Genomic DNA, 26,606 nt, shown 5'->3' on the forward strand with positions numbered 1-26,606 from the left:
GAATACATGTGCAAGTAATTGTTACTGTTTGGAATGTTATGTGTCAGTATCTTCCTTAGTGGGTTGTGTAGATCGCTATTCTGAATAATGCCTTTTATAGGGTAGGGGGCACTGGGGATGTGTTTATGGCACCCAGGGGGTGGTGGCCCAAAATTTTTATGGACCCACTGCTCTAGAGCAGAGTTTCTGAAACTTGGGCCTTGGGCTATTTTTTAGACTACAACGCCCATCATCCCTAGCTAGCACCACCAGTGGTTAGGGATGATGGGAATTGTAGTCCAAAAGCAGCTGGAGACCCCAAGCTTAGGAAACCCTGCTCTAGAGCATTGGGGGAAAATCTTAAAGAAAACCCCAATTCAGAATTATTGGAAAACCCATGTGGCTGCTCCCAAGATTAAAACATAGAAGATAAAGGAAAACGATATGGTGGCCAAGATTCAGAAGGGGTGCATGCGTTTTCCTGCCCTCAGCACTTGCGGGGAGACTCATGGGGAAAGGAAAGATGGTTGCCACCTTCCAGCCCCTGTGGATTTGCTTTCCTCTTGGCTTGGGATGGGCTCGTGTGTGCTCTCCTTCGCTTGCCCAGTTCATTCCAGCAAACTCAGCCCTGGGCAGAGCAGAGCAGAGCAGCCAGGAGCTGCTTGCCCTGCCTACCAGCTTGCTGGGCTGGCAGGTTTCTGAGCTCCCACGTCCACACCTGCAGAAGGAAGGAACGGGTGGAGCAGGACAGGTGTCTCTGTGTGTGTTTATGCCAAGCTTACCTTGCTGACGGCGCCTGGGTGTTTCCTCCCCACAGGAGCTGTTCCGGCGTGTGCGCAGCATTCTGAACAAGCTGACGCCGCAGATGTTCCAGCAGCTGATGAAGCAAGTCACCGAGCTGTCCATTGACACCGAGGAGCGCCTCAAGGGCGTCATCGACCTCATCTTCGAGAAGGCCATCTCTGAGCCAAACTTCTCTGTTGCCTATGCCAACATGTGCCGTTGCCTTATGGGGGTGAGTGTTTCCACCTCTCTGGGCTGCAGAGGGCCTCGTTTTCCTGCTCGGGATGGGAAGAGGCATGGAAATGCTGTTCGTTCAGGACCACGGCTTGGCTATCAAGCCTGTGTTCTCACCGCCCTTAAAGGACCTTTGGAGAGAGGCTGGCAGTGTGGCCGAAAAGCACCAGGCTAGAGGACACTGTCAGGCAGATCTTGCATCCAATCTCCAAGAATGGTTGCCTGCGGTCGGGGGGGGGGGGGCAGTCAGATCTCCAGTTACGAATCGGATGGGCCCCACAGGAGTTTGCTGGTTTAGAGCGTGTGAGCTCATCCCTAACTGCTGCAGACACATGAATTTACAGGTTGCATGCGAATATGAAACAGAGCTGTTTCTTACTACGTTTGAACTATTTCATTTCCTATGGAAAGAAATTGTAGCCAAAGTAGCACACCTTGATTTTATATATGTAGAAGATAGGGTCAGAAATTGGCCCAAGGGGCAGCTTGCAAATAGTGGTTGCATAGCTTACCATTTGAGCAGTACTTTATCTGTGGTTTTGTTAAATCTGTGTCAAAAGAAGTGCCTGGGTGTAGATTTCAGTTTCAAGTTTCTGTTCTCTCCCTTTGGCTCGTTGCCGTAAAGATGCGAAGAGTCTGGAATTCACTCCTTTATCCACAATTACATGGCTGCAATGCATTGATACATTTATTTCTATTTGCTTACTATGCATTTTGTTCATGTATTTTCCTTTCGATCCTGTGCGTTTCCTCAGTGCATGTTGAAAGATGAGCTGTGACTCGTGGAAAAGGGTTGAGGTGGGGGAGATCAGAACTGGGGCTTCCAGCCCACTCTGCTGGCAGTAGAGGGCCAATTGGAAACTGTCTGAAACCGCTTCCCATTGTGACTCGTGTCTGTCCCTGTTCTAGCTGAAAGTCCCCACTACTGACAAGCCGACCGTGATGGTCAACTTCCGCAAGGTACTCCTGAACCGGTGCCAGAAAGAGTTTGAGAAAGACAAGGACGACGACGAGATTTTTGAGAAGAAGCAAAAGGAGATGGATGACACAGCTGGTGTGAGTTGAGCTTGAAACTTGGGCAGGGTGTGTGTATGAGGAAAAGGTTCCCCACCCCTGGGTTCCAGTGATTTATGGAAGTAACAACTGTGAAATACGTATGCACAAATACAGAGAAAGAGGTAATCAAGTTCAGCTCTTGGATCCTCCTGACCTCTACCCCTGTTCCGTCCGCAGCCCGAGGAGAGAGCTCGTCTGAAGGAGGAGCTGGATGACGCCCGGGACAAGGCCCGTCGGCGCTCCCTGGGCAACATCAAGTTCATCGGGGAGCTCTTTAAGCTGAAGATGTTGACCGAAGCCATCATGCATGACTGTGTGGTGAAGCTGCTCAAGAACCACGACGAGGAATCGCTCGAGTGCTTATGCCGGCTGCTCACCACCATTGGCAAGGACCTGGACTTTGAAAAGGCCAAGGTATGGCCTTGCCCAGTGTTCAGAAATGCAGCTTTTCATAGCACACAAGAGTACACATCCCAGATTGCACTGCCCTTTCTCTTCATGTTGGGCATCAGCAGAGTGGTTTCTCTGCTGCTGCTTCTCCCCTGGCCTTCTCCTGTTGAGATGCTGGCTTTACAGCTCTTGCTCAGAGCCTACAGGGTTCTGCCCTCCATGCTTTGGTGCCAGATTAGAAATGCCAAGTATAGCTCTAGTCTGGAAGATCATCCTGTTGTCATTGAACTACATCTCCCATCATTCCCCAGCATTGGCCAACTTAGCTGGGGCTGATGGGAGTTGGAGCCCCAATCATATTTGGAGGGTTGCAGGTTCCCAGTCCCTGGCATGGCACCACTGCTTAACCTGGAAGGCTTTCCTTGCATTTTCCAGGAAGGTGAAATTTGGTGCTCATAATCTGACATGGGAGAGGGGGAAAGGCAGGAATTGGCAGAGAGGCTTTAGCAGGAGAGCTGGGAGATGGCTGAATGCCACTTGACAGTCGGTCCCCCCGTCAGTTTGCCTCTTGCTCAGGAAGAAATGTGCAGCCATTGCCCAACTATACAGCTTACTTTTTTTTGTAGCTACTTGTGATGCCTATTGGAGAGTTTCGAGGGATCAGCCTCCCCCAGCCAAGCTACTTTGCAGGGTGGAGAGAACTGTGCCCAGGACTAGATATTTCCCAGAAAGACAAAGGCCAGACAGCTGGGCTGAGGAAAATATGTCTCTTCTCCCCAGCCCACAAACATTCAAGGAACCGGCTACCCCAGCCCTGGCTTCTACAGGGAACTTGTACAGTGGCTGCTTGTTTCCTTTTTTGAACCTCACCTTCCACCATGAGTTGGAAGCCCTCAAGGAGAACGTCTTGCCTTAGTTGCTCCCATCCCTCCCGCAACACGTAGGCACATTGCTGTCTCTGTTTGTTTGTCGTCACTTCTCTCCTTTTCTCCTCTTCCCCACCCAGCCTCGGATGGATCAGTACTTCAACCAGATGGAGAAGATAATCAAGGAGAAGAAAACGTCCTCACGTATCCGCTTCATGCTGCAGGATGTGATTGACCTCAGACGGGTAAGGTGCAGACTGCTGCTCCCTTATGGCCCCCTCTGGGCTAGATGAGAGCCCTGCCCCCTTCCTGGGATAGGCCGGCCTGACTCCGGGTAAGGTGCAAGACCCGCCTTTCCATCCCAGGGCAACCTGAGTAGGAACGATGGCAGCACGAGCCAATACACACTTCTCTTCCCACCCACCCCAGCCCCTTAGACACTGTTGCAGCCTGTAGCCCTTGGCTTGTGCAGCTTAGGCAATGGGCTGACAATACTGCAAGCAGCTGTGTTTGGTGCAGGGAGGTTTCCAGCGCTGGCCCTTTTCTACACCAAAGGGTGCTATGTGCTCAATTGCACCCTGGGAGAAGGTGCTGCCCAGGAGCTGCTCGCCTGTGTTCAGGCATTGTTGGACTCCCGTTATACCTGGCCATTGACTATGCTGGCTGGGGCGTTGGAGTTGGGAGTTGGAGTCCAACAATGCCTGGAGGGTCACAGATTCTCTAATCCTGATTCACACCCAGAGGCCCTAAGATTGCAGTTCCAAGTGTCACACACAAATGGCTGCTTTGCTTCCAGCATGTGAATTACAGAAGCTGTAGGGGTGAGGGGTCAGGCTATTGGAAGTGCTGCAGGGGCTCTCAACTGGGGAAGGGCTGCCTGCTTGGAAGGGGTCACACGAAAAGCCCCCCTTGCATGTTGGGCTGCTGAGCATTCCCCTTGCGTGGGCCTCCTGCCAAGCAATGCTTTGATGCCCGGATAGCTCAGGACTCGCTTCCGTTCCATTCTCTCTTACTGCAATTACTGGACAAGTGCTCTTTCCAGAGGTGTGAAATAGAGCCGCCCTTGTCAGGCATAGAGCTTAAGAGACATAACACATGAGAAACAGGGCCGCCTTCCCCAGATGTTTGTGGTGGTGCTATTGCTTAGTTGGTAGAGCAATGTGCTTTGAAAGCAGAAGGTCCCAAGGTCAATTGCTGGCATCCCCAAGTAGAGCTGGGAAAGATTCCCTGCCTGAAACCATGAAGAGCATCTGCAAGTCTGTGTAGACAACACTGAGCTGCACCACCACCACCACCACCAGTCATTATTATGCCACTGCCCATCTGACTTGGTTGTCCCAGCCAGCTCCCAACAAAATATTAAAATAAAGCGTCAAACATTAAAAACTTCCCGATACAGGGCTGCTTTCAGATGTCTTCTAAAATTTGTGTAGTTTATCCCCTTGACATCTGGTGAGAGAGCGTTCCACAGGGTAGGTGCCACTACTGAAAAGGCCCTCTGCCTGGTTCCCTGTAACCTCACTTCTCGCAGGGAAGGAACCACCAGAAGGCCCCCAGAGCTTGATGGTCTGACTTTGTAAAAGGCATCTTCTTGTCTTCTTATAATGTTGCTGGACTGCAAGTACCATCACTCCCGCTGGCTGGAGATGATGGAGGCTGTGGTCTTTAACAACACCTGCATCTGGCCAGATTAAGAGATGTTGGAGGGAAGAACAAAGGGTGTATGTTTAGAGGTCAGTTGCAAGAACAGCGACCAGGTGGACTGGCCGCTGGTGCTGTTGGCTCTGGAAGGGAACCTGAGCCCAGAGGCTGGTCCTGGCTAGACCAACAGAGAAGCTGGTGCTGACTGTCTCTCGCTCCTCCCTTGCCTTCACATGCCAAGCGTTCTGGGTGCTGTAACCTCTCCCCTTGCTTTCCTCTTTGCCTCTTGCAGAACAGTTGGGTGCCAAGGAGAGGGGACCAGGGCCCCAAGACCATTGACCAGATCCACAAAGAAGCTGAGATGGAGGAGCACCGTGAACACATCAAAGTTCAGCAGCTGATGTCCAAGGGATCAGATAAGAGGAGAGGGCCCCCAGGCCCATCGTCCGCAGGTGGGTGGGTTGGTCGCCTTCTCAGTTTCTGGATCCATTGCTGCCTTGTGGAGGCCACCCGCTTTAATGCCCCTGGAAGAGAGAGCAGCTTTGGGACGCCCCAAGTTAATTGTGTGTCTATGTGCGTGAAGCAGCCGGGCGCCACCAAAAGATGTGCTCCTGGCGTAGCTCAAAAATTAGACGAAATTATTAATTTTATTCATTTTCATAAAATTTATACACCACTTGATTGGAAAAAGAAAAGTCAGAGTGGTGTACAAAAAGATGAAATAACAAAATTTATGGACTTCGGATCCATGGTGGTGGTTAAACAGAGCTTCCCAGTTTAGAAGCAATACTGAACATCATAGAATCATGGAGTTTTGAAGGGAACCCAAAGCTCATCTAGTCCAACCCCCCTGCAATGCAGGAATCTCAACTACAGCATCCGTGACAGTTGCCCATCCAACCTCTGCCCACCACCTCCCAAGGGAAACCATTCCACTGTCAAACAGCTCTTGCTGTCAGAAAGTTCTTGCTGGTGTTTAGTCAGAATCTCCTTTCTTGTAACGTGAAGCCGTTGGCTTGAGTCCTACCCTCCAGATCAGGAGAAAACAAGCTTGTTCCATCCTCGGTGTAACAGTCCTTGCTGAACTGAATAGGCTTTTGGGCTGATCCTGCCAGACTTTTTTTTTTTTCTTAGCCAGCCCCAAGCTGCCACACCTTTCTGGCCTTTGATAGGCTCTCTTGTTCCAATAGGAACAGTAGACATGTGTACGCATTCACAGCTAGTTTGCCACGGATAGGCTGTTACAAATGATAGACCTTGACCTGGCTGTCTCTGCAGGTGGGCGGGGCAGCCAAGTTTCGGATGACGGCTGGAACACCGTCCCCATCAGCAAGGGCAACAGGCCGATTGACACCAGTAGGTTAACAAAAATCACCAAGGTAAGCTGCTGGGCTGGAGTGGGTTTTTTGGGGTAGGGGAGGGTGCTTGTTTTTTGTGCATTAGGGAATTGTGGCCTTTTTCAATTTAAAGCGACAGTTTCTATTGGTTGCGAAAGACGAGAGAATTTTAAAAACCCACTTAGGATAAGGCTACCTGCCTGTGTCAGCTCAATTCATGTGCTTGATCTGTGTCCCTCTCTAGGGCTGATGGGAATTGTAGTCTAAAATATCTGTAGGGCACCAGGTTGGGGGAAAACTGTATTTAAGCTCTGGGCATCAAAGGATTGAATGCAGGCAAGCACATAGAATTGCACACATGAGTGGGTGGACTGGCTGGCTGAGGAGCAGCAGATTATTTGTGCACTATATCTGGCATAGAAAGCAAACAGGTTACCAGATGTGGGGTGGAATCCTGTACCTCTCCTACCAGCCCCGCATCAGGCTAGTGGCATTTGTGGGCTGATTTACAAGCCTGTACTAACTAACTTTGTATGGAAGGACCTTGTTTATCCCTGCAAAATTGAGGTTTTTTTATGACTTCTGGGGTGGTTGATGGCGCTATTGTTGACATGGAGGGATAGGGAAGGAGGAATACATATGGGGGCAGACATCTAGTAGGGGTTGGGCAATTCAGAAAGCATTCTGTCATTGTTCAGTAGATGGGTTGGGTGCTTCTTTGGCTGCCTCTGATGGTGAATGAATTGCCTCCTCCTCTCTCCTTGCCGCCTCCCAGCCAGGTTCAATTGACTCCAACAACCAGCTTTTTGCACCCGGCGGGCGTCTGAGCTGGGGGAAGGGCAGCAGTGGTGGTTCGGGTGCCAAGCCTGCCGAACCAGGTAAGTGCAGCTGGCGCAACGAAGGGTTTGCAAAGTGGGTGCTTCTTTTGCAGCTCCCTGGTCCTCTAACCCGCTGTCTTACCTGTCCTTTCTTTGCCCAGCGCCTGACTCCAACCGGCCAGCCACAAGTACCTTGAATCGCTTCTCAGCCTTACAGCAGTCGGCTCCTGCAGAGAGCCAGGATGTGCGGCGTGTGGTGCAAAGGTCTGTCTCATTCCCACTCTTACTTAGATCCCCCCCCCTCTTGCTCCTCAGGCCTGCCAGGTCCATCCTGCTGTTCCAAGCACCTTAGGTGCATTTTTGGATTTTGCATTTGCTCAAGGGGAGGAAAGTATTTGGCTTTTGCCAACACATGAGCTCCTAAACCTCCTCACGTGCGAATAGGGCATGGCTGGCTTCAGATGTTGGGTAGGAATACCAAAAACAGATACAGTGGTACCTTGGGTTACATACGCTTCAGGTTACAGACGATTCAGGTTACAGACTCTGCTAACCAAGAAATATTACCTCGGATTAAGAACTTTGCTTCAGGATGAGAACAGAAATCGTGCTGTGGCAGCGCAGCAGCAGGAGGAGGCCCCATTAGCTAAAGTGGGGCTTCAGGTTAAGAACAGTTTCAGGCTAAGAACGGACCTCTGGAACGAATTAAGTACTTAACCCGAGGTACCACTGTAAATCCCCATCTTGCAACTTGAATAAAGTATTCTAATAATTTTGCATAGTTTGATACATGTACTTTATTCTGACTTTCCCTCCTGCCTCCCCATTTTATGTAATTTGGAACTGCATGGGACACTTGAGCATCCAGGGAGAATGTAGGGAAGCAAGACAGAAATCAATGTGGGGGTTTCTTCCTGCAACCTTCCAGCCTCTGTGCCACTTGCCTCATCACCCTCTGCCGCCAGCAGTGCCAGTGGTCAGGGATGATGGGAGTTGTAGCCCAACAATGCCTGAAGGGCCACAGACTCCCCATCCTTCCTTTGTTTTTGTAGTCTTGGGACACATTGATGGCATTATAGGAAGGACCATAAATCTGCTAGAGTGCTCTCCAAACAGAGGGTCACAGGCTCAACCCTGCCCATCTCCAGTTAAAGAATCATAGAGTTGGGAGGGACCCCAAGAGTCATCTAATCCAACCCCCGGCAATGCAGGAATCTCAACTAAAGCAGTCATGACAAATGGCCATCCAACCTCTGCTTAAAAACCTCCAAGGAAGGAGATCCACAGCCTCCCAAGGGAGTCCAGTAAGAGTTCAACAGCTCTTACTGTCAGAAACTTCCTCCTGATGTTTAGTTGGAATCTCCTTTCTTGTAACTTGAAACCATTGGTGCGAGTCCTACTCTCTGCAGCAGGAGAAAATAAGCTTGTTCCCTCTTCCATGTGACAGCCCTTGAGATACCTGATATTGTATCTCCTCCCAGTCTCCTCTTTTCCAGGCTAAGCATGGCCAGCTCCTTCATCCATTCCTCATCAGGCTTGGTTTCCAGAGAATCATAGGCCTGGCAAGAGCCTCTACCTAAGACCTCTTGAGTAGGCAGAACCAGGCTGGATTAGACAAATGGTCAGCGTAGGGCAGCCTTCCCTAACCTGCTGCCCTCCAGCTGCTACAATCTGCAATTTCCAGCTGTGCTAGCGGGAACTTTTAATCCACTACATCAGGAGGGCACCGGGTTGAGGGAGGGTATTACAGAACTTTGCCCTTTTCTTCCTTTCCCGTCTTTCTGTTTTTCCTTCTGTGCTAGTCCTGAGTGGGACCCCAGCCGCCTGGCAAGTGTTTGTCTGGCATTCAGTGCAGTTTCACCTGAACTCTTGTGTGGTCTCCTTGCAGAAGCAGCAGTAGCCGCGACCGCTCAGAAAAGGGCGGTGAACGAGGGGACCGCTTGGAGCGTGAGCGGCCAGAGAGGGGCGATCGCCTCGAGCGGTCAGAGAGGCCGGAGCGGTCGGACCGGAACAGGACCCCTGTCACCAAGCGTAGCTTCAGCAAGGAGATGGATGACAGGAGCCGGGAGCGAGAACGAGAGCGGCAAGGGGTCCTCGAGACAGTGCGCAAAGTGGCCAGCATGACCGAGGAGCGGGACCGAAGCAGGGAACCTGGTGAGTGGCAGGAAGGTGTGCAGGGTTTAGTGGGCGGTGGCCTCCCCCCGCCACTTTCCGATTTGGTCCAGGACCAGTGCTGACCTCTCGCTCCCTCCTTCTCTGCAGCAAAGCGTGAACCAGTGGCCCCTGAGCCCCCCGCCAAGCCTGCCTTGTCCGAGGAGGAGCTGGAGAAGAAAGCCAAGGCCATCATTGAGGAATACCTGCACATCAACGACATGAAGGTTTGTGCTGCAGAGAAGTGGCAGGAGCAGATCATTTAATGGAGACTGCGGAATGGGACGCAGGACATGGATATTATACTTGGCATTTTATGAGAGGGCAGTAGATAAATACGGGTTCATGGTTTGGCACTAGGATGGGGGGGGGGGGAGTCTGAAGAGCAGGTTGGAATCCCTGCTCAGCTGCTAAAAGTCTTGTATATTGAGCAATTTTCTTAGATAGGAAGCATAGCAGATTAAAGAACTTTCAGGTGGCAAATCATTTGCCTTTTCAATTCCAAAACTGCTTCTGTGACCCCCCCCCCCATTAACTCCTGGAAGCTTACCAGTGGTTCATTGATGCTTGGAGGGCAACATGGATGCACAACCATGGCGGAGGGGAATGCTGAGCACAGTCTGCTGGGCCTAACAGGCTGCATTGATGCCTCCTGTTAACAGGGGCCCCTGGAAGGACCTGTTCAGATTCACAAGTTAAGGGATTGGTTCGTTGGAGGCTGTCAGTCTTGGACCAAGGGAAGCTTGGGTTGAAATTGCTGCGTATCATGAAGCTCACTGAGCTATCATAGGCTGAGGGTGTTTTACTAGTCCAGCATAGCCCACCGGTAAAGTTAGGGCAGATGGAGAGGAAGAGCTAAGGGCGTAATAATGTATCACTGCAATAAGCACGTGCTTAAATCAAAGGAGCAGTATTCTGCATGACATTCTCTTAAGGAGAGTGGCTCCCATTTTGGGGTGTTGCCCTGAAATATTGCACGAGCCGAAACTCTCTAACAGGTCCTTGGATTCCTCCCTGCAACAGGGTGGGCTTGGGTCAGATCTCAACAGTCCAAGGTGCAGCCTTTGCTGTGAGATGTTTGCGCTAAGCTCTCCCCCTTCTCTGCCCGCTTCTTGCAGGAGGCTCAGCAGTGTGTCCAGGAACTGAACTGCCCCTCCCAGCTCTACATCTTTGTGCGGAACGGAATCGAGTCCACGCTGGAGCGGAGCACGATTGCCCGTGAGCACATGGGGCTGCTGCTCTACCACTTGGTCAAAGGAGGCATCCTCTCCAAGGAACAGTACTACAAAGGGTAATTGAGCCCCACTATGAATTTTTTTTTGGGGGGGGGCATGCACAATGCAAAAGCAGCCTCTGACAGCTGCACTATCCAGTCTCGGTCCTTTGCACACACTGACTGCCCCCTTCCTTCCTTTTCTACCCCTAGGCTGCATGAGATCCTAGAGATTGGGGAAGACATGGAGATTGATATCCCGCACATATGGCTGTACCTGGCGGAGATCATAACTCCCATTCTGAGAGAAGGTGGCATCCCCATGGAGGAGCTGTTCAGGTGAGCTGGAACCTCTTTCCTTCCCTCCCCATGGGCTTCCCTCTCCCCCCCCCCCCCCAACCAGTGAATGACCTTCCTGTGGTCTTTTCAGGGAGATTGCCAAGCCTTTGGTACCTATTGGCAAGGCCACGACTCTGCTGCTGGAGATCCTGGGCCTGCTTTGCAAAGGGATGGTAAGTTGCTCTCCTTCATGCCCTGGTTAACCTTGTCCGTTGGTCCCCGGGGAGTTCATGCTGTGATTGGCGAGCAGCCATAAAAAGTTATGTTTGGCTTTCCATGTTTGGCTCTGCTTGTTTATTGAAAAACAAGCTAATTCCGCCTCCCACCATGATCACGGGAGCTCAGCTGTGGACTGGAGCAATTGGCTCCTGTCGCCTTGAAGGCAAAGATGCAGAAATTCCATGGGTCTCTCTGCTCTGGAACGGAGTGATGGAGACACTTTGCCTCTCAGCCAAGCAAAAAGCAGGCGACTGGTCTGCTGGAGCTAAGGGAATTTGCCTCCTCTGTTTCTTCTCCTCACACTCGCTTCCAAATGTGGCCAGAGGAAAACTTGCACATCATGTATTTTTTAGGTGCAAAAAATAGCCACCCACAAGGAGTAGTTTGCTATCACACACACACACAAAAAAAACAAATTCAAAGGTTTGTGGGACTCAAGTAGTTAATTGCAATTAGAGTTCCAACATCAACAAACATTTCAAAATTTAAAAAAAAAAAAAGATCCAGGATGACTTTAGATAGAAGCACCACAAAGCAGCATCCAGCCCTCCTCCTCTGGCTGTGCTTGTTTAAGTAACTTCTGCCCCTTTAATTAGTGCCTTCCTGTTCATTGGCATGTCTATTGAATTGCTGAATCAGCCTTTTGGAAGGAGTGTGTTAATTAGTGGTTTCTTCTTTGCTTGAGGCTGAGAATGGGGGTCTTGCCAGAACCTCCATGCACACTGCCCAGTCTTGCGCCCTGGGGAGGTCACTTCGGTGTTGCTAACGGAGCAGCTTAGTTTCACCCCTGGAGGTGCACTTGTATTGTTATAATTCTGCATCTAAAAAAAAAAAAATGTATGGCAAGCACAAGGTGGAGGGGTTCTTCTTGTTTTGTGTTTTTATATTGTGAGTTTACGTTGTGACCACCCAGGCACCTGCAGGTATAGGGCGGTATACAAATTTAATAAACAATAATAGCTCCCTATCGAGGGTAGACGTAGTGGTGAAGCCGGGCTTGCAGGTGTCCCGGATGAAATGTTCCTAAGGTGGTCCCTATTCCCCTGTAGAGCCACAAGAAGGCAGGGACCCTGTGGAGAGAAGGTGGCCTTAGCTGGAAGGAATTCCTGCCCGAGGACCAGGATGTCAATAAGTTCATCACAGAGCAGGTGAGCACAATGAGCTTAGTGGGGGAGGTTGGGGCAGCTCCTGGAGCCGGAAGGGGCTTCAGCTTGGCCCCACAAAGCATCCTCCGCGGAGGCAGCGGGATGCCTGCTTTTGCCATTGCCTCTGGCCCTGACTCTCGCCTCCCCGCTTCTCTCCTGCTTCTCAGAAAGTGGAGTACACAATGGGTGACAACTCTGACGCACCCAGCCGCAAGGAGCTCACGTCGGAAGAGCTGTGCAAGCAGCTAGACAAATTATTGAAAGAAAATGCAAATAACCAAAGAATATATGACTGGATTGAGGTGAGTTGGGAAGGGCGAGTGCTGCTGTGCAGAAGAGCATGGGAGGTGGGCCTGGGAGGTACCAGGAGGAGGAGGAGGAGACAATTGGAGGGGCAAGTTCTTCCAGCAACTTGGACGGTTTGGAAAAGGGCCCAGACAAATCCATGGCGCACAAGGCTATCGGCGTCTCCTAACCACAGTGGCTGTGGTCTCCCTCTTCTGTTGCAGGCAGTATGCCTCTGCGTGTCAGTTATTGGGGAGAGTGCTGTTGCTGTCGGGTCCTGTTTCTGGGCTTCCCACGGGCACCTGATTGGCTATGTTGAGGAAAGGATGTTTGACTAGATGGGCCAGGCTCTTCTTAGGTTCTTATAAAGAATCCCTGGAGAAAAGAGGCCTGCCGAGTGGATTCCCATCCCCCACCCCCACTTTTATTGCATTTTATATCCCACTTTTTTCTCACAAGGAGCTCAAGGTGCCCCCCCCATTTAATCCCCACAACAACCCTGTGAGGTGGGTTAGGCTGAGAGGCAGTGATTGGCCTCAGGCCCCCCAGTGAGCTTTATGGCCAAGTGGAGATTTGAACCCTGGTCTCTCAGCCCCTTAGTCCGACACATTAGCTGCTCCGCCACACTGGAAGTTGCAGCTTCCTGAATTGGGAGTCTTGCTGCCAAGCTACTCCTGACTTGTCCGGAGAGTTGTGCCCCACAGTCATAAAAGTCCATTCCACTTGGGACTTGACAACAGCTGCTTTGGACTGAGCATCCATCAGACGCTCCGTGAGGCACACCGTTTTATATTCTTAGGAAGCTTTGCCCCTTTTCCTTCTCCAGCTTGGAGAATGGGATTGCTGCCTCCCCGTCCCCCTTTATTGATTAGATGGTGGTTGGGGAAATCTGGGTACAGTGATGCCCCGCAAGACGAATGCCTCGCAAGACGAAAAACTCGCTAGACGAAAGAGTTTTCCGTTTTTTGAGTCGTTCCGCAAGACGAATTTCCCTATGGGCTTGCTTCGCAAGACGAAACGTCTTGCGAGTTCTTGCGAGTTTGTTTCCTTTTTCTTAAAGCCGCTAAGCCGTTAATAGCCGCTAAGCCGTTAATAGCCGTGCTTCGCAAGACGAAAAAACCGCAAGACGCGAGGCACCACTGTATATTGCTAAACCGGCAGGCCTTTGTGGGGTTGGCTCCCTTGCTGGCACATAGAAGGAGCAGCTTCAGTCAGGAGGGAAAATCCGCAGATGGAGTTCTGGCTCTGTGTGTGGTTGGTATGGATGTTTTTTAAGTGGATTCCCAGATACTTAGGTTGGCAGCTGCAAGCGCTTCCAACCTCTGATCCTTGGCTTCTTCTTTCCCACCAGGCAAACCTGAGTGAGCAGCAAGTCTCATCCAATATGTTTGTCAGAGCCCTGATGACGTCGGCATGCCATTCCGCTGTTGTCTGTAAGCATTGGTGCAAGCCTGGAGTGGCAGGGACCAGGGTGGGGGTGGCTGCGTATTTGTGTGGCGGTTTAGTGGGAAGTAGGTGTCTCTGGGCGTCTGGGGGCTGATGTCTCAGATGAGAGCAGAGCCTAAAAATGCCTTTGGCCCACCATTGTAAGTGACCTGCCAAACCAAAAAACAGCCCCACAACATTGCAAGGCTTCTCTGTGAACTCTTTTGTGACACCTGTGTGGAAACATAAAAACGAAGTGAAAACAACCTGTCAAACAGGGAGCAGGCCATGCGTGGTGGGCGTTGATCAGCTTTCTAGTTCTCATTAGTTGATTACAGTGCATAAATAGGAGCATTGTTTATTACATTCAGGCCTGGTGGTTTGTCTGTTTTTATAGACTTCTCCACTCCCAGTCTAGTTTATTTGGGATTTCATATGTTTTACTTACCTTGTTGTAACCCACCCTGAGGCTTTAGGATTAAGGGCAGGTATTCAATCTTCCTTCCTTCCTTCCATTTCCTTATTTGGGGGAGCTTGGTGGCCACCACTGGGATGCCTGCTGAGGAATGGGACCTGTGGCAAAAGCCAACTCACCTTGGAGTAAACTACCCTCTAGGATTCGGATGAGGCAACAGGCAGGGGACCAGGAGGCCCTTATTGGCTGTTTTAGGGGTGCAGTGAGTCTTTGCACAACATCCTTAACTCTGAACATCCTTCTTCCCTACCCCCTCCCCTCTTCCTGCCGCTGCAGTCGAGAATCCTTACCGGATGGACAGTCCCGTGATCAAGAGCCGAGCCAAGCTGCTGCAGAAATACCTGAGCGATGAGAATAAGGAGCTGCAGGCCCTCTATGCTTTACAGGCCCTTGTGGTAAAGCTGGACCAGCCAGCAAGTGAGTGTTTTGCCTTGGGAAGGCGACCTCCTAGCCTTGTGTTCCCAAGGGGCTTTTCAGTTCAGGAAAATGGCAATTAAATGGGGGTGGGGGATAACAACATGACAAAAATGTAATATCCACAGTTATCCGAGAAAGATAAATATGGGAAGATTCGGGATAGACAAAGTACTTTGTCACACAGAGCATAGTTAAACTGTGACATTCACTCCCTCTATTGGATTGATTTAAAAAGAGGGTTGGGCAGATTCATGGAGTATCAGCTGTTATCAGTGGATAGAGGCATTGTTCTTCCTTTCGTCATCTAGGGCGTTGCCTTACACAGAGTCAGACCACTGGCTCATCTAGCTCAGCCTTGTCTCCACTGACAGGCAGCCGCCGCCCAGGTTTCCAAGCAAGGAGCATCTTGCAGCTTCATATGGAGATGCCAGGGATAGAGCTCAGAATCTCCTGCATGTAACACAGATGCTCTGAGCTTATAGCTGGGATAGCTCAGTCGGTAGAGCACGAGACTCTCAATCTCAGGGTTGTGGGTTCGAGCCCCACATTGAGCAAAAGATTCCTACATTGTAGGGGGTTAGATGAGATGGCCCTCGTGGTCCCTTCCAACTCTACAGTTCTCTGATTCCCTTGATCATAGATAATAGAACTTGGGCTCAGCCAATTACATCAGTGTTTCCCAAACTTGGGTCTCCAGCTGTTTTTGGACTAAAATTGCCATTATTGCTGCTAGCTAGGGGCAGTGGAATTTGTCATCCAAAAACAACTGGAGACCCAAGTTTGAGGAGCAGCGAGATGGGGGGCTGGTGAAGAATGCTTTCTTGTGCCTCCTGGATGGATCCTGCCCGTAGGAGTAGAGAGGAATCAATGATATGATGTTGGTCGTAAGACCCTTCTTCCAAGCATCCAGAGGGGCGAGTCGAGTCGGCTGGCGACCTGCATTTCCCCCCCCCTGCGTTATTTGACTCTCCTTCCCCCACCCTCTCTTCTGCTGCTTCCAGATCTGCTCCGAATGTTCTTTGATGCCTTGTACGATGAGGACGTGATTAAAGAGGAAGCCTTCTACAAGTGGGAGTCGAGCAAAGACCCGGCCGAACAGCAAGGGAAGGGAGTCGCGCTCAAGTCCGTTACAGCCTTCTACACTTGGCTGCGCGAAGCGGAGGACGAGTCTGACAACAACTGAGCACCCACGTTGTGGGAGGTGGGACGGATGGACGGACGGAGCCTGCCTGCCTGCTCTGACCCCTCCTCAGAGCCTTGGACTCCCGTGGGGGTGGCAGCGTGGTGGGTTAAGGATACACAGGAACTGGGCGCCGCTCTCCGTACCTTCCTCCCACACAGGACTTCTTTCCTCCCCCCCCTTATTATTTTTTTTTTTTTGGTTGGGATTTTTTTTTTGTTCTTTTGTTTCTGTTTTAACAGCCTGTATTGGTTTGTGTCTGACGATAATAAATTGATGCTGAAGGAGGCGGTAAGTGTTGCTGCTCCGCTCAGCTCCCGAGGCCACTTGCCCCGGGGCGCACCTGGATGATGATTTTAATGAGCGGGGGGGCCCCCTCGAATCTTTGGCAGGTGCAAAGCACCCGAAACACATGTCTGTGGAAAGGGGTTGGGGGTTGGGTTGGGAGAGCCTGATGCCTCTGCTGCTCCCCCCCTCCCATCTCCCCTTCCTCCTCCTCCTCCTCCTCCTCCCCAGTTATTGCTGAAATATAGAGAGATTATATAAATATATATATAAAATATAAATATAGACTTATTAAATCTTTTGAGGTTTGAGAGGATAGGACTCTGCTGTCCGCAAACTTTGCCCTCCTGTTCCCATCCGCCCCCCATCCCACTGCCCCCCCTCGCACCCTCGGATCACCGCCTGGAATTAACACAAAAGCCTCTTGACGGATGTTGTTGCTTTTTTAAAATAAAAGCGGGGGGGGGGGGGGGAATCATTTCAAACATCCACCTTGCTTGGGAGCTGCTGGAGAGTTGCTGGCAGAGGGAATAATATGGGGGTGGGTGGTGTGTTTGCAGCTCTTCGGTTTTGAGGTGGGGGGAGGCTTCCTTCTTTGGGAGGGCCCTCCCACATCCCCCTCCCCCCCCCACGCCCACACTGAGGCCACGGTTTTGCGACCTGCTTCGCCTGCGATGGATGGTTAGAAGGAGCTGCTCTTGTGATTGAGAGAGAGCGAGAAAGAAAACAAAACAAAAAAACGAAAAACGCGAAAGCGAAAATGAAACGAGGATTCGGAATTATCGGTCACATGAATTTGTAAATACTTTTTTCTTTTCTTTTTCTTTTTTTCTTTATGGAGTATTTAATTGAAGATTCAAAAAAGCATCTTTTCACCGTAAACTGGAAATAAAAAAAAGAACATTGCTTAAAAAAGGTGACGTGTTGGCTGCTGTCGCGTCCCTGCCTCCCGCCTAGGCAGGTCTTGTCGGGAGAGTGAGAGAACCCAGGGTTCCTGTGCCCCTGCTCTTACCTGACCCTCTGGAAAAGGGGCAGGGAAGTTTCCTTAGCAGAAACCACTAGCTCTGGGGAAAAGGGGGGGAGAGGTTATTGTGAGGAGAGGGTGTTTCACACACTGGTGATGGGCTAGTGCAAATGGAGTGAGCTTTGGGTGAAGTGTGCAAGCAGGCTCTCTAGGGTTTGTTGCCTTGCAGGCTTTGTAAAATGCAGGAAATTTGATTTGGAGGAGGAGAGGGGACAAAAGGCAGTCTGAGGCCCTGGAGAGCCTGCACAAAATACACCTGTGTCCCCCTCTCCCCGAAAATGTTGGACTACAACTCCTAATCATTGGTCAAGCTGTCTGGGCTGATGGGAGTTGGGAGCCTTTAACAGCTGGATGCATTTATCTGCCAGTGTGGTGTAGTGGTTAAGAGCGGTAGTCTTGTAATGTGGGGAACCGGGTTCGTGTCTCCGCTCCTCCACATGCAGGTGCTGGGTGACCTTGGGCTAGTCACACTTCTTTGAAGTCTCTCAGGCCCACTCACCTCACAGAGTGTTTGTCGTGAGGAACGAAGGGAAAGGAGAATGTTAGCCGCTTTGAGACTCCTTAAAGGGAGTGAAAGGCGGGATATCAAATCCAAACTCCTCTTCTTCTTCATCTGGTGGCAGAGGTGGCCCAGTGGCAGAATTCTTGCTAGGGTTCACCTTAACTTCACCAGGAATGAATTTTAATCCTTAATTCAGCGTTTGGAATTTCTCAAGATGATTTTTATGCATGGGCAGTGTTAGCAGGGAAAGGGGTGGACTCCTTGAGGTGCTGAAGGAGAAGGAAAGGAAAGGAGACGGGGAAAGGCAGAGCATCATGACATTTTTCTTGTGACTGAGCCCTCGTGGTTTTCCACACTGAGGCAGAAACCTGGCATGAACTGAGATTCCGAAGAAGCCAAACGCTGTCACTCGCAGCGTTCCCTGCTCTACAGTTCTCCAGGGCTGGAATGGGGGAGACAGCAGAACAGCTGCTTCCTCCTGCAACTTCCATCTCTTCTCTTGAAACGGTGGTGTTGGGGGCATTGTGGATCTTCTTTGCAAATGTGGAACCGCTGTGTGCCCCCAAGCGATGCCTGTTGTTTTCACCTTCAGTGCCAGAGGGTGTATCATGAACGGAGTGTCCCACTTGCTCCAGGCGTCTCCACCCCCTCTTCTGGGCAAAAGGCAAGTTTCTGCACTTTGTCCTGGTAGATAAGACTTTTAAAGTGCGTATGAGCAAGAACTGCCAGAGTCAGGAACTTTACCAAGTAAATCCTTTGCTCAGGAAATGAGGATTATTTTCACCCTGCATGACTTCTGGTACCTAAATTAAAAATTCTTGTTAACCCTTCTCCAAAATGTGATGGGATGTAGAATTATCTGACACCCTTAATATCACCAGATGGTGAGCTGATCTGCTCACAAGACACTACAAGGTGGTAGACCATTGTAGAATTCTGCAGCATAGCATCTCAAGACTGCAGAATATGGAGAAAGAGAGCAGGGACATGCTGCTCATTTATTTAACAAGAAATATGTACCACTTAATTAAAACCTCTAAGCCGTACAATATATTTATTGATAACAAAATAATATTGTGGCACACAAAGACTAATGTATATATCAGGATACTTTCCAGTTAAGGATGATGCCCGATGACATGGGATGTGGTCCGTGAAAACTTATGCTAGAAGAAATAACATCACCCTTTCAGATTTTTTATATATATATATTTGCATATTCTACTAAAAAACAACCTGGAAGCAGTAAATTAGCACAGTGTTTCCAGCATGACCACTACATTGAGCCCAGTTTAACCAGGGATGGGATCAAGGAGGGATTTCCATGGGCTGTAGACTTCTAGCTCGTTCGAGCTCCCAAGGAAGGGGACAAAACAAGAAATGGCAGAAACTGGAACAGGTCTGCCCACTAACTCAGGCTGCAGAAGGATGTTCCTCCACAAGGAAATATTGGGGGCCTTTTTTTTTTGTTCAGGAAGAAAAGAGCAAACAGGCTGTCCAGAGTTGTCCTATGAAGATGATTGTGGTGAGTTGGGAGAAGGGTAAAGGTAAAGGACCCCTGGATGGTTAGGTCCAGTTAAAGGCGACTATGGGGTTGCGGCGTTCCTCTCGCTTTCAGGTCGAGGGAGCCAGCGTTTGTCCACAGCTTTCCGGGTCGTGGCCAGCATGACTAAACCACTTCTGGCGCAATGGAACACCGCTTCAGGCTGAGGGAGCCGGCTTTGGCCACAGACAGCTTTCCAGGTCATGTGGCCAGCAGGACTAAACTGCTTCTGGCACAACGGAACACCGTGATGGAAACCAGAGCACATGGAAACACAATTTACCTTCCCGCCGCAGTGGTACCTATTTACTTGCACTGGCATGCTTTCAAGCTGCTAGGTTGGCAGGAGCTGGGACAGAGGCAGGAGCTCACCCTGTCATGGGGATTCAAGCTGTCAACCTGATGGGGAAGCCCAAGAGGCCCAGTGGTTTAGACCACAGCGCCACCCACGTCACTTCCTGGGAGGAGAGTGAAGAGATTCAGGCCAGCAAAAGGACATGCTTCACACAGCACATACAGTGGCACCTCTGGATGCGAACGGGATCCGTTCCGGAGCCCCATTCGCATCCAGAAGCGAACGCAACCCACATCCGCAGGTCACGATTTGCCGCTTCTGCGCATGCATGAGCGGTGAAACCCGGAAGTAACGCGCTAAGTTACTTCCGGGTCACCGCAGCGCGCAATCCGAAAATACTTATCCCGAAGCTACTTCAACCCGAGGTATGACTATAGTTAAACTATGGAACTCTCTCCCACAAGATGTATGGACAGCTTACTAAAAGGTTTGACAAATCAAAGATGGATATCGTGTATTAGGGAATATCGGTGGCGGTTAGGGGGGCTGTGGTCTGCTTGGGGGCTTCCCAGTGTCATCTGGTTGGCCTCTTTGGGGAATGGGGTGCTGGACTAGACAAGCCTTTGGCCTCTTCTTAGATCTTAAAGGAGCAGCAGTAGCAGATTAGGAATTCCTGTCCTGGCTTCCTTGCTGGTTTCATTTCAGGTTTTCATATGTATTCTTCCTAAATGCATGAGGCCGCTTTAAATGCAGACAGTCTCCGGTTCAGTCCCCAAAGTCTCCAGGCAGGGCTTGTAATTACTGAGATACGTGGAATTATGGTATTCCCTGGTATTTACACAAACTAAAAATAGGCCTATGTATTAAGCTGGAGATCTTTCTGTCTTTCTCTGCCCATGATAAAGACTTGTATTGTACTAAGCAGCCCTCCAAGCTCCTCCTGGGTAAGAAGAACCATAGCTCCAGCGATGCCATTGTTAAACCATCAGCAAATGCTGATAGGTTAAAAAGATAATTCATACTGCCTGTCACTTCCGTCCATAAACGATATAGTTTTCGAAAGGCACCTGAACAAAGGCTGGTTCCTTCCAAACTTCTGGTGGCAGGGAGTTCCACAGGGCCAGGCCTGCCACACTAAAGACTTAGTCCCTGGTGAGGGCCAAGCAAACCACAGGCAAGATGGGAAGGCGGGGGGGGGGGGGCACCAGAAGTGCATTATCAGAGGATTTGGGTGATGGAGGTGGAGCATAAGCAATCTACTGTCCTTAAGGTACTTTGGGGCAGTTCCAGGCTTTGTAGGTTAATGCAAGAACCTTGGAGCTGGCTCCGTGGCTGAAGCTTGTGGAAGTTTGTTTACTTGCAGCACTTTAGCAAAAAAAAAGACCCTCAGAGCAGCTTCACAAAAATTCACTTACTAAACAAGCCCTGCCCTCGGGGTCAGAGTCTCAAAAGTCATATAACATATGAGGAAAAAGGAGGGGGGCAGGCTCAAGCGCAAGTTCTTCACGTTACAGTTATTAGAACACATTCTTTTATAAGAAAGAGCTTCATTTTATAAGAAAGAGCTTCATTAGATGCACACAAAGTGGGAAGCAAAGGTGTTAAGTGCCCAGAATTTATTCTTACAAAACCTAAGCATTGTTCCTTGACAGGCTGGAGTCACTGGTGCAAGTGATTAGGCAAATTAAGCCCATCTGCATAATTTTAGCTGGCCAAGGAGCAGAGCAAGGAGCCCCCACCCTGCCTGTCCTTGCCCATCAGAAGCCTTTGGTATTGTAGGGCTGGAAAGGGACCCGAGGATCATCTAGTCCACCCCGCTGCAACGCTGGAATATGCAGCTCTCCCTTGTGGGGATTGAACCTGCAACCTTTGCGTTATCTGCACCAACTGAGCTACCCTGATTTTGCCAGGCATTGCCACATTTAAGCATGTATACACAGCCTTAATAAGGACTAGCAACTTATTTTGTGGTGTATGACAGAATCTTGGGAAGAAGCTCAGCTCTGCTGCATCCAGTGTCTGCTCTGTCCTTAAGCCCGTTCTCTCTTTCCTGCAGTCCTATGGTATTGCAATGTGCACATAGCCCCACATAGATATTCTTGTGCATAAATGGTGTGTGTGTGTGTGTGTGTGTGTGTGTGTGAAGGGTGCATGGTTTGAATTCTCTCAGGAGAGCCAAGAGTCCCCTCTGTATGTCTTTATGACATTGGGATGACGGGTGTATGCAATTAGCAACATCTCTCACAGATGTAAGTGCGCATGTAGATTCGTGTGAGAATGCAGTTTGCACCTGGTGCCACCAGGGAGCAGCAGAGGACCAGCTCTTAATGCAACTTAGACGCACTTTAGAAGTTCCTTTGGCTTGTGGCTGGGGAACATTCACAAACTGGCTAAACAGTCCTAGGTACACACACAAAGATTCTTAATACCAAGCACATCCCACAAGTAAAAGGTGGATGATTCTGTTAATCTCGATTTCTCATTTCTCCAGCCTTACGTTCTCCACATTTTCACGATATGCAAATTCTTTTTTCATAGTCCTCATGAGAATTCATCAGCATCTTAAATCAGATTTCTCCTAATGCACATGCTTTTGGAAGTGATTCTGCTTAATGTACAAATTTGGCCAGCATTTCCCCCTAATAATAATGCATTTTGGTATGTTATTGGTAATGTATACATTTTTAATGTATGCTTTGCCCGACGTAGGCATTTTTGGACATATTACTTGGAGAATTGCATTGCAATATTTGGGGAATTGTGAATGTTGAAAGCTGGCTGCCACTTGGCTTTGCGTATTGTTTCAGGAAGTGCAGATTCACCTCACATGTGAGCAGAATTGTCTTTGCCTCCCACCCCTGCCTACAACCTAGTTTATTGGCTACAACACAGTGCCTGTTTCAAGCCCAATTTCATTGTGGCATCCATGCTGATGACCCCCTGGACCTTTGGAGTGGGGGGGGGATGTCTGCTGACATGTGTCTCCAGGCAGACCACCAGACTGCCCCCATTGCCCTCACTGCAAGAAGCAAAGCTACAGGGAGAGGGCCTTCTTGGTAGTGGTGCCCACCCTGTGGAATGCCCTCCCATCAGATGTCAAAGAAATCAACAACTACCTGACATTTAGAAGACATCTGAAGGCAGCTCTGTTCAGGGAAGTTTTTAATGTTTGACATTTTCATGTACTTTTTATCTTTGTTGGAAGCTGCCCAGATTGGCTGGGGAAGCCCAGCCAGATGGGTGGGGTACAAATAATAAATTATTATTATTATTATTGGGACTCATTTCTCACTACTCAAGGAGTCTTTTTCAATGTTAGTGTCTTGATCAAAGGAAGTTATAGTGCTACTCTGTTCTGCCTTGGTCAGACTACATCTGGAATATTGTGTCCATTCTGGGCAACCCAATTTAAGAAGAATGTTGACAAGCTGGAAGGTGTACAGAGGAGGGTGGCCAAGATGATGAAGGGCCTGGAAACCAAGCCGTATGAGGAATGGTTGAAGGAACTGGGTATGTTTAGCCTGGGAAAGAGGAGGCTGCAAAGAGACAGGATAGCCATCTTCAAATATCTCAAGGGCTGTCACATGGAGGAGGGCACAAGCTTGTTTTCTCCAGCTCTGGAGGGCAGAACTTGAACTAATGGCCTCAAGTTACAAAGGAGGAGATTCTGACAAAACATCAGGAAGAATTTTCTGGCAGCAAGAGCTATTCAACAGTGGAACAGTCTTCCTCAGTACGTGGTGGACTCTTTCTTTTTTTTTTTTAAATACTTTTTATTAAAGTTTTGAACAACAAAGAAAGAAAAGAAAAACATACACAATACATATAACAAAAACACAAAAAAAAGAAAAAAAGCAAGATTCAACAATAAAAGAACAAAAAACATAACAATTAAAAACAATATCTCTTTTCCATTTCCGTTTTTTAGTTACTTATTTTCTGGACTTCCTCATACCTCCCTCTTTTGTATTCCAATCCAAATTATTTGTCCAGCAATTTCTTTTCCACTTTTTTAATCCCAATCTTTAACTTTAATAAAATATTGAAATATATAACTTCAATTTCTTTAAACCTGATCTTTGGTCTTAGTATCATATAACGTTAAAATTTTCCCTCTTAATGTCAAATTTCCATTTCTTTAAACATCTTTAATCCTAATCTTTAATCTTAGTCTATCATTAACTTAACCTGTACAGCACGAAACCGCTTATTTTCAGTCCAACATCACTCTAACATTCTTTAATTTTGCAATGTTTCTGAAGATAGTCTTTAAATTTCTTCCAATCTTCCTCCATCGACTCTTCTCCCTGGTCACGGATTCTACCAGTCATTTCCGCCAATTCCATATAGTCCATAAGTTTCATCTGCCATTCCTCCAGCGTGGGAAGTTCTTGCGTCTTCCAATACTTTGCGATAAGTATTCTTGCTGCTGTTGCTGCATACATAAAGAAAGTTCTATCCTTTTTTAACACCATTTGGCCGACTATGCCCAGGAGAAAGGCCTCTGGTTTCTTAGGGAAGGTATACTTAAATACCTTTTTTAATTCATTATATATCATTTCCCAGAAAGCCTTAATCTTTGGGCACGTCCACCAAAGGTGAAAAAATGTACCTTCAGTTTCTTTACATTTCCAACATTTATTATCGGGCAAATGATAGATTTTTGCAAGCTTGACTGGGGTTATGTACCACCTGTATATCATTTTCATAATATTCTCTCTTAAGGCGTTATATGCCGTAAATTTCATACCTGTGGTCCACAACTGTTCCCAGTCAGCAAACATAATATTATGTCCAACGTCCTGTGCCCATTTAATCATAGCCGATTTTACCGTTTCATCCTGCGTATTCCATTTCAGCAGCAAGTTGTACATTCTTGACAAATCGTGGTGGACTCTTTCATTGGAGGCTTTTACGCAGAGGTTGGATGGTCATCTGTCATAGATGATGTAGTTGAGATTCCTGCATTGCAGGGGGTTGGACTTGATGATCTTTGGGGGTCCCTTCCAACCCTACGGTTCCATGAAACTTTACTGAGCTGTGTCCAGTTCAGTTGCCTGCCACTAGCAGCCAGTGGGCTAAATCCTGCTCAAGGTGCATGACTCATTTAGCTTCCATCGCAAGGCGTCAGAGGAATGCCCCACAGCTGGCTCAGCCCCCAGAGCTATGGCGACAGGTCTCTGAGTCATAAATTCGGCTCATTTAGAATTCCAAGAACTTTGATGGGGTTTCAAAGCACGCAGGTAAATTCAAAGGAAGGTAATTGGTTACAAAGGTGAACTTCAAAGGAAGATAATTGGCATTAGCAGCAGTTCCAGATACAAGAAACTGAGTGTTGGGACAAAACAAAAGTTCCTGTGAATCACTTTTAACCTAACGGGAAACCAGGGCGGGGGGAGGAAAGGAGGTAAAATGGGATTACGCAAGGAAATCAACACAAACCTGAATGATTAATAGCCTAAACCTAAATTAACTGTTCTTTGGTTGCAACATTCCTATTGACATCATACTAGCAATTAGCCAAATAAAAAGGTTGCATTCAAATAGGCTTCTGAATGAAATAAGAGATTCCAAAACATCATTTTATGTGTGAGGCTGAAGAGCGTCAAAGCTGAGCTGGGTGTGCCATTGTAGGGTTCCCATCCTGCTTAGATTTCCAATTTCAGGTGGTTGCCTGGGAACTTTGTTTGGTTCCAGCATGGGGTTCCACTCCAATCTTATCCCCCATGCTGTTTAGCACCTACATGAAACCGCAGCATGGAGTCGTTCATAGTTCTGGAATACGTTGTCAGCAATGGCTCTGCTTCCTTGCATCTGCACGCGAGCTGAACCAATGTCTTCTCTTGGTAATGGACTGGATGAGAGCTAGTAAACTGCAGCTTACGCCAGACAAGAAATAAGCACTGTTAGTGGGTGGTTTCCTAGACGCGGGTGGTGCTGTGGTCTAAACCACTGAGCCGCTTGGGCTTGCTGATCAGAAGGTTGGCGGTTCAAATCTGTGTGACAGGGTGAGCTCCCATTGCTCTGTTCCAGCTCCTGCCAACCTAAAAGTTCAAAAGCAAGTAGATAAATAGGTACCGCTACGGTGGGAAGGTAAACAGTGTTTCCGTGCACTCTGGTTTCCGTCACGGTGTTCTGTTCCGCCAGAAGTGGTTTAGTCATGCTGGCCACATGACCCGGAAAACTGTCTGTGGACAAACACCGGCTCCCTCGGCCTGAAAAGTGAGAGGAGCGCCACAACCCCATATTTTATTTTCAATCCCTTTCCTAACATTTCCAAGCATGGAATTTGCTGCTGCACAGTCAGTTGACTTCTTCATGGAGCTGTTCACTAAGAAGCAAGGTCTCATTCCTGGTCAGTCGCCATTAGTTCAGACCTCAGGAGTATATATGCAAAATTAGGAAATTTTGCCCTAATATGCATCGCTATACACTTGTTTACTTTGAGTTGCATGTGCCACTTTACTGCCTTGTGCCAACTACTCACCCTGAGCCTAGCCTACCTCGCAGGGTTGTAGTGGCTGGCCCATGCACTTATTTAATTATTTCATATATTTCTCCAAAGAGCTCAAGAAGGCGCAATAGTCCCCCTCATTTAATACCCACAACAAACCTGTGAGGTAGGTTAGGCTGAGAGGCAGTGACTGACCCAATGTAACCCAGTGAGTTACATGTCTGAGTACAGCTTTGAACTCTGGCCTCCCAGGTCCTAGTCTGATGCTCTAACCATATAACACCGGTCCTGAAAGACCTACATTGGCTCCCAGTACGTTTCTGAGCACAATTCAAAGTGTTAGTGCTGACCTTTAAGTCCCTAAATGGCTTTGGCTCTGCACAGTGGTGGAGGAACCCTCTCTGGCACACAGGCTGGCGCAGCCCGTACAGACTGCGCATGTGCGGCATCCCACATGTGCGCACTCCATACAGAATGCTATTTTTATTATTATTGTGCGCGGCAGCATCCCATAAGGACTGTGCACGTGCGGCAGCCCGTACGGTCGCCG

At 48.9% G+C, this 26,606-nt stretch overlaps 1 protein-coding gene across 21 annotated transcripts in view; it reads left to right on the top strand.

Annotated features, from left to right (window-relative positions):
- The window catches only part of EIF4G1 (eukaryotic translation initiation factor 4 gamma 1), an 81,623-nt gene extending 64,470 nt beyond the window's left edge, over positions 1-17,153 (top strand). For all 21 annotated transcript variants that reach the window (XM_081007717.1, XM_081007721.1, XM_081007722.1 and 18 more), the window contains 18 exons: positions 797-994; positions 1,906-2,052; positions 2,230-2,466; positions 3,449-3,553; positions 5,242-5,401; positions 6,228-6,328; positions 7,062-7,164; positions 7,266-7,368; positions 8,993-9,258; positions 9,367-9,482; positions 10,374-10,546; positions 10,682-10,807; positions 10,899-10,980; positions 12,076-12,174; positions 12,339-12,473; positions 13,808-13,889; positions 14,633-14,773; positions 15,775-17,153. In XM_081007717.1, the coding sequence (XP_080863843.1) occupies positions 797-994; positions 1,906-2,052; positions 2,230-2,466; positions 3,449-3,553; positions 5,242-5,401; positions 6,228-6,328; positions 7,062-7,164; positions 7,266-7,368; positions 8,993-9,258; positions 9,367-9,482; positions 10,374-10,546; positions 10,682-10,807; positions 10,899-10,980; positions 12,076-12,174; positions 12,339-12,473; positions 13,808-13,889; positions 14,633-14,773; positions 15,775-15,956 (2,556 nt within the window). In that variant the 3' untranslated portion in view covers positions 15,957-17,153. The remainder of the gene's footprint in view (positions 1-796; positions 995-1,905; positions 2,053-2,229; positions 2,467-3,448; positions 3,554-5,241; positions 5,402-6,227; positions 6,329-7,061; positions 7,165-7,265; positions 7,369-8,992; positions 9,259-9,366; positions 9,483-10,373; positions 10,547-10,681; positions 10,808-10,898; positions 10,981-12,075; positions 12,175-12,338; positions 12,474-13,807; positions 13,890-14,632; positions 14,774-15,774) is intronic.
- Positions 17,154-26,606: the final 9,453 nt, after the last annotated feature.

The sequence above is a fragment of the Podarcis pityusensis genome, assembly GCF_964106645.2.
Source record: "Podarcis pityusensis genome assembly, chromosome: 5".
Lineage (NCBI taxonomy): Eukaryota > Metazoa > Chordata > Lepidosauria > Squamata > Lacertidae > Podarcis > Podarcis pityusensis.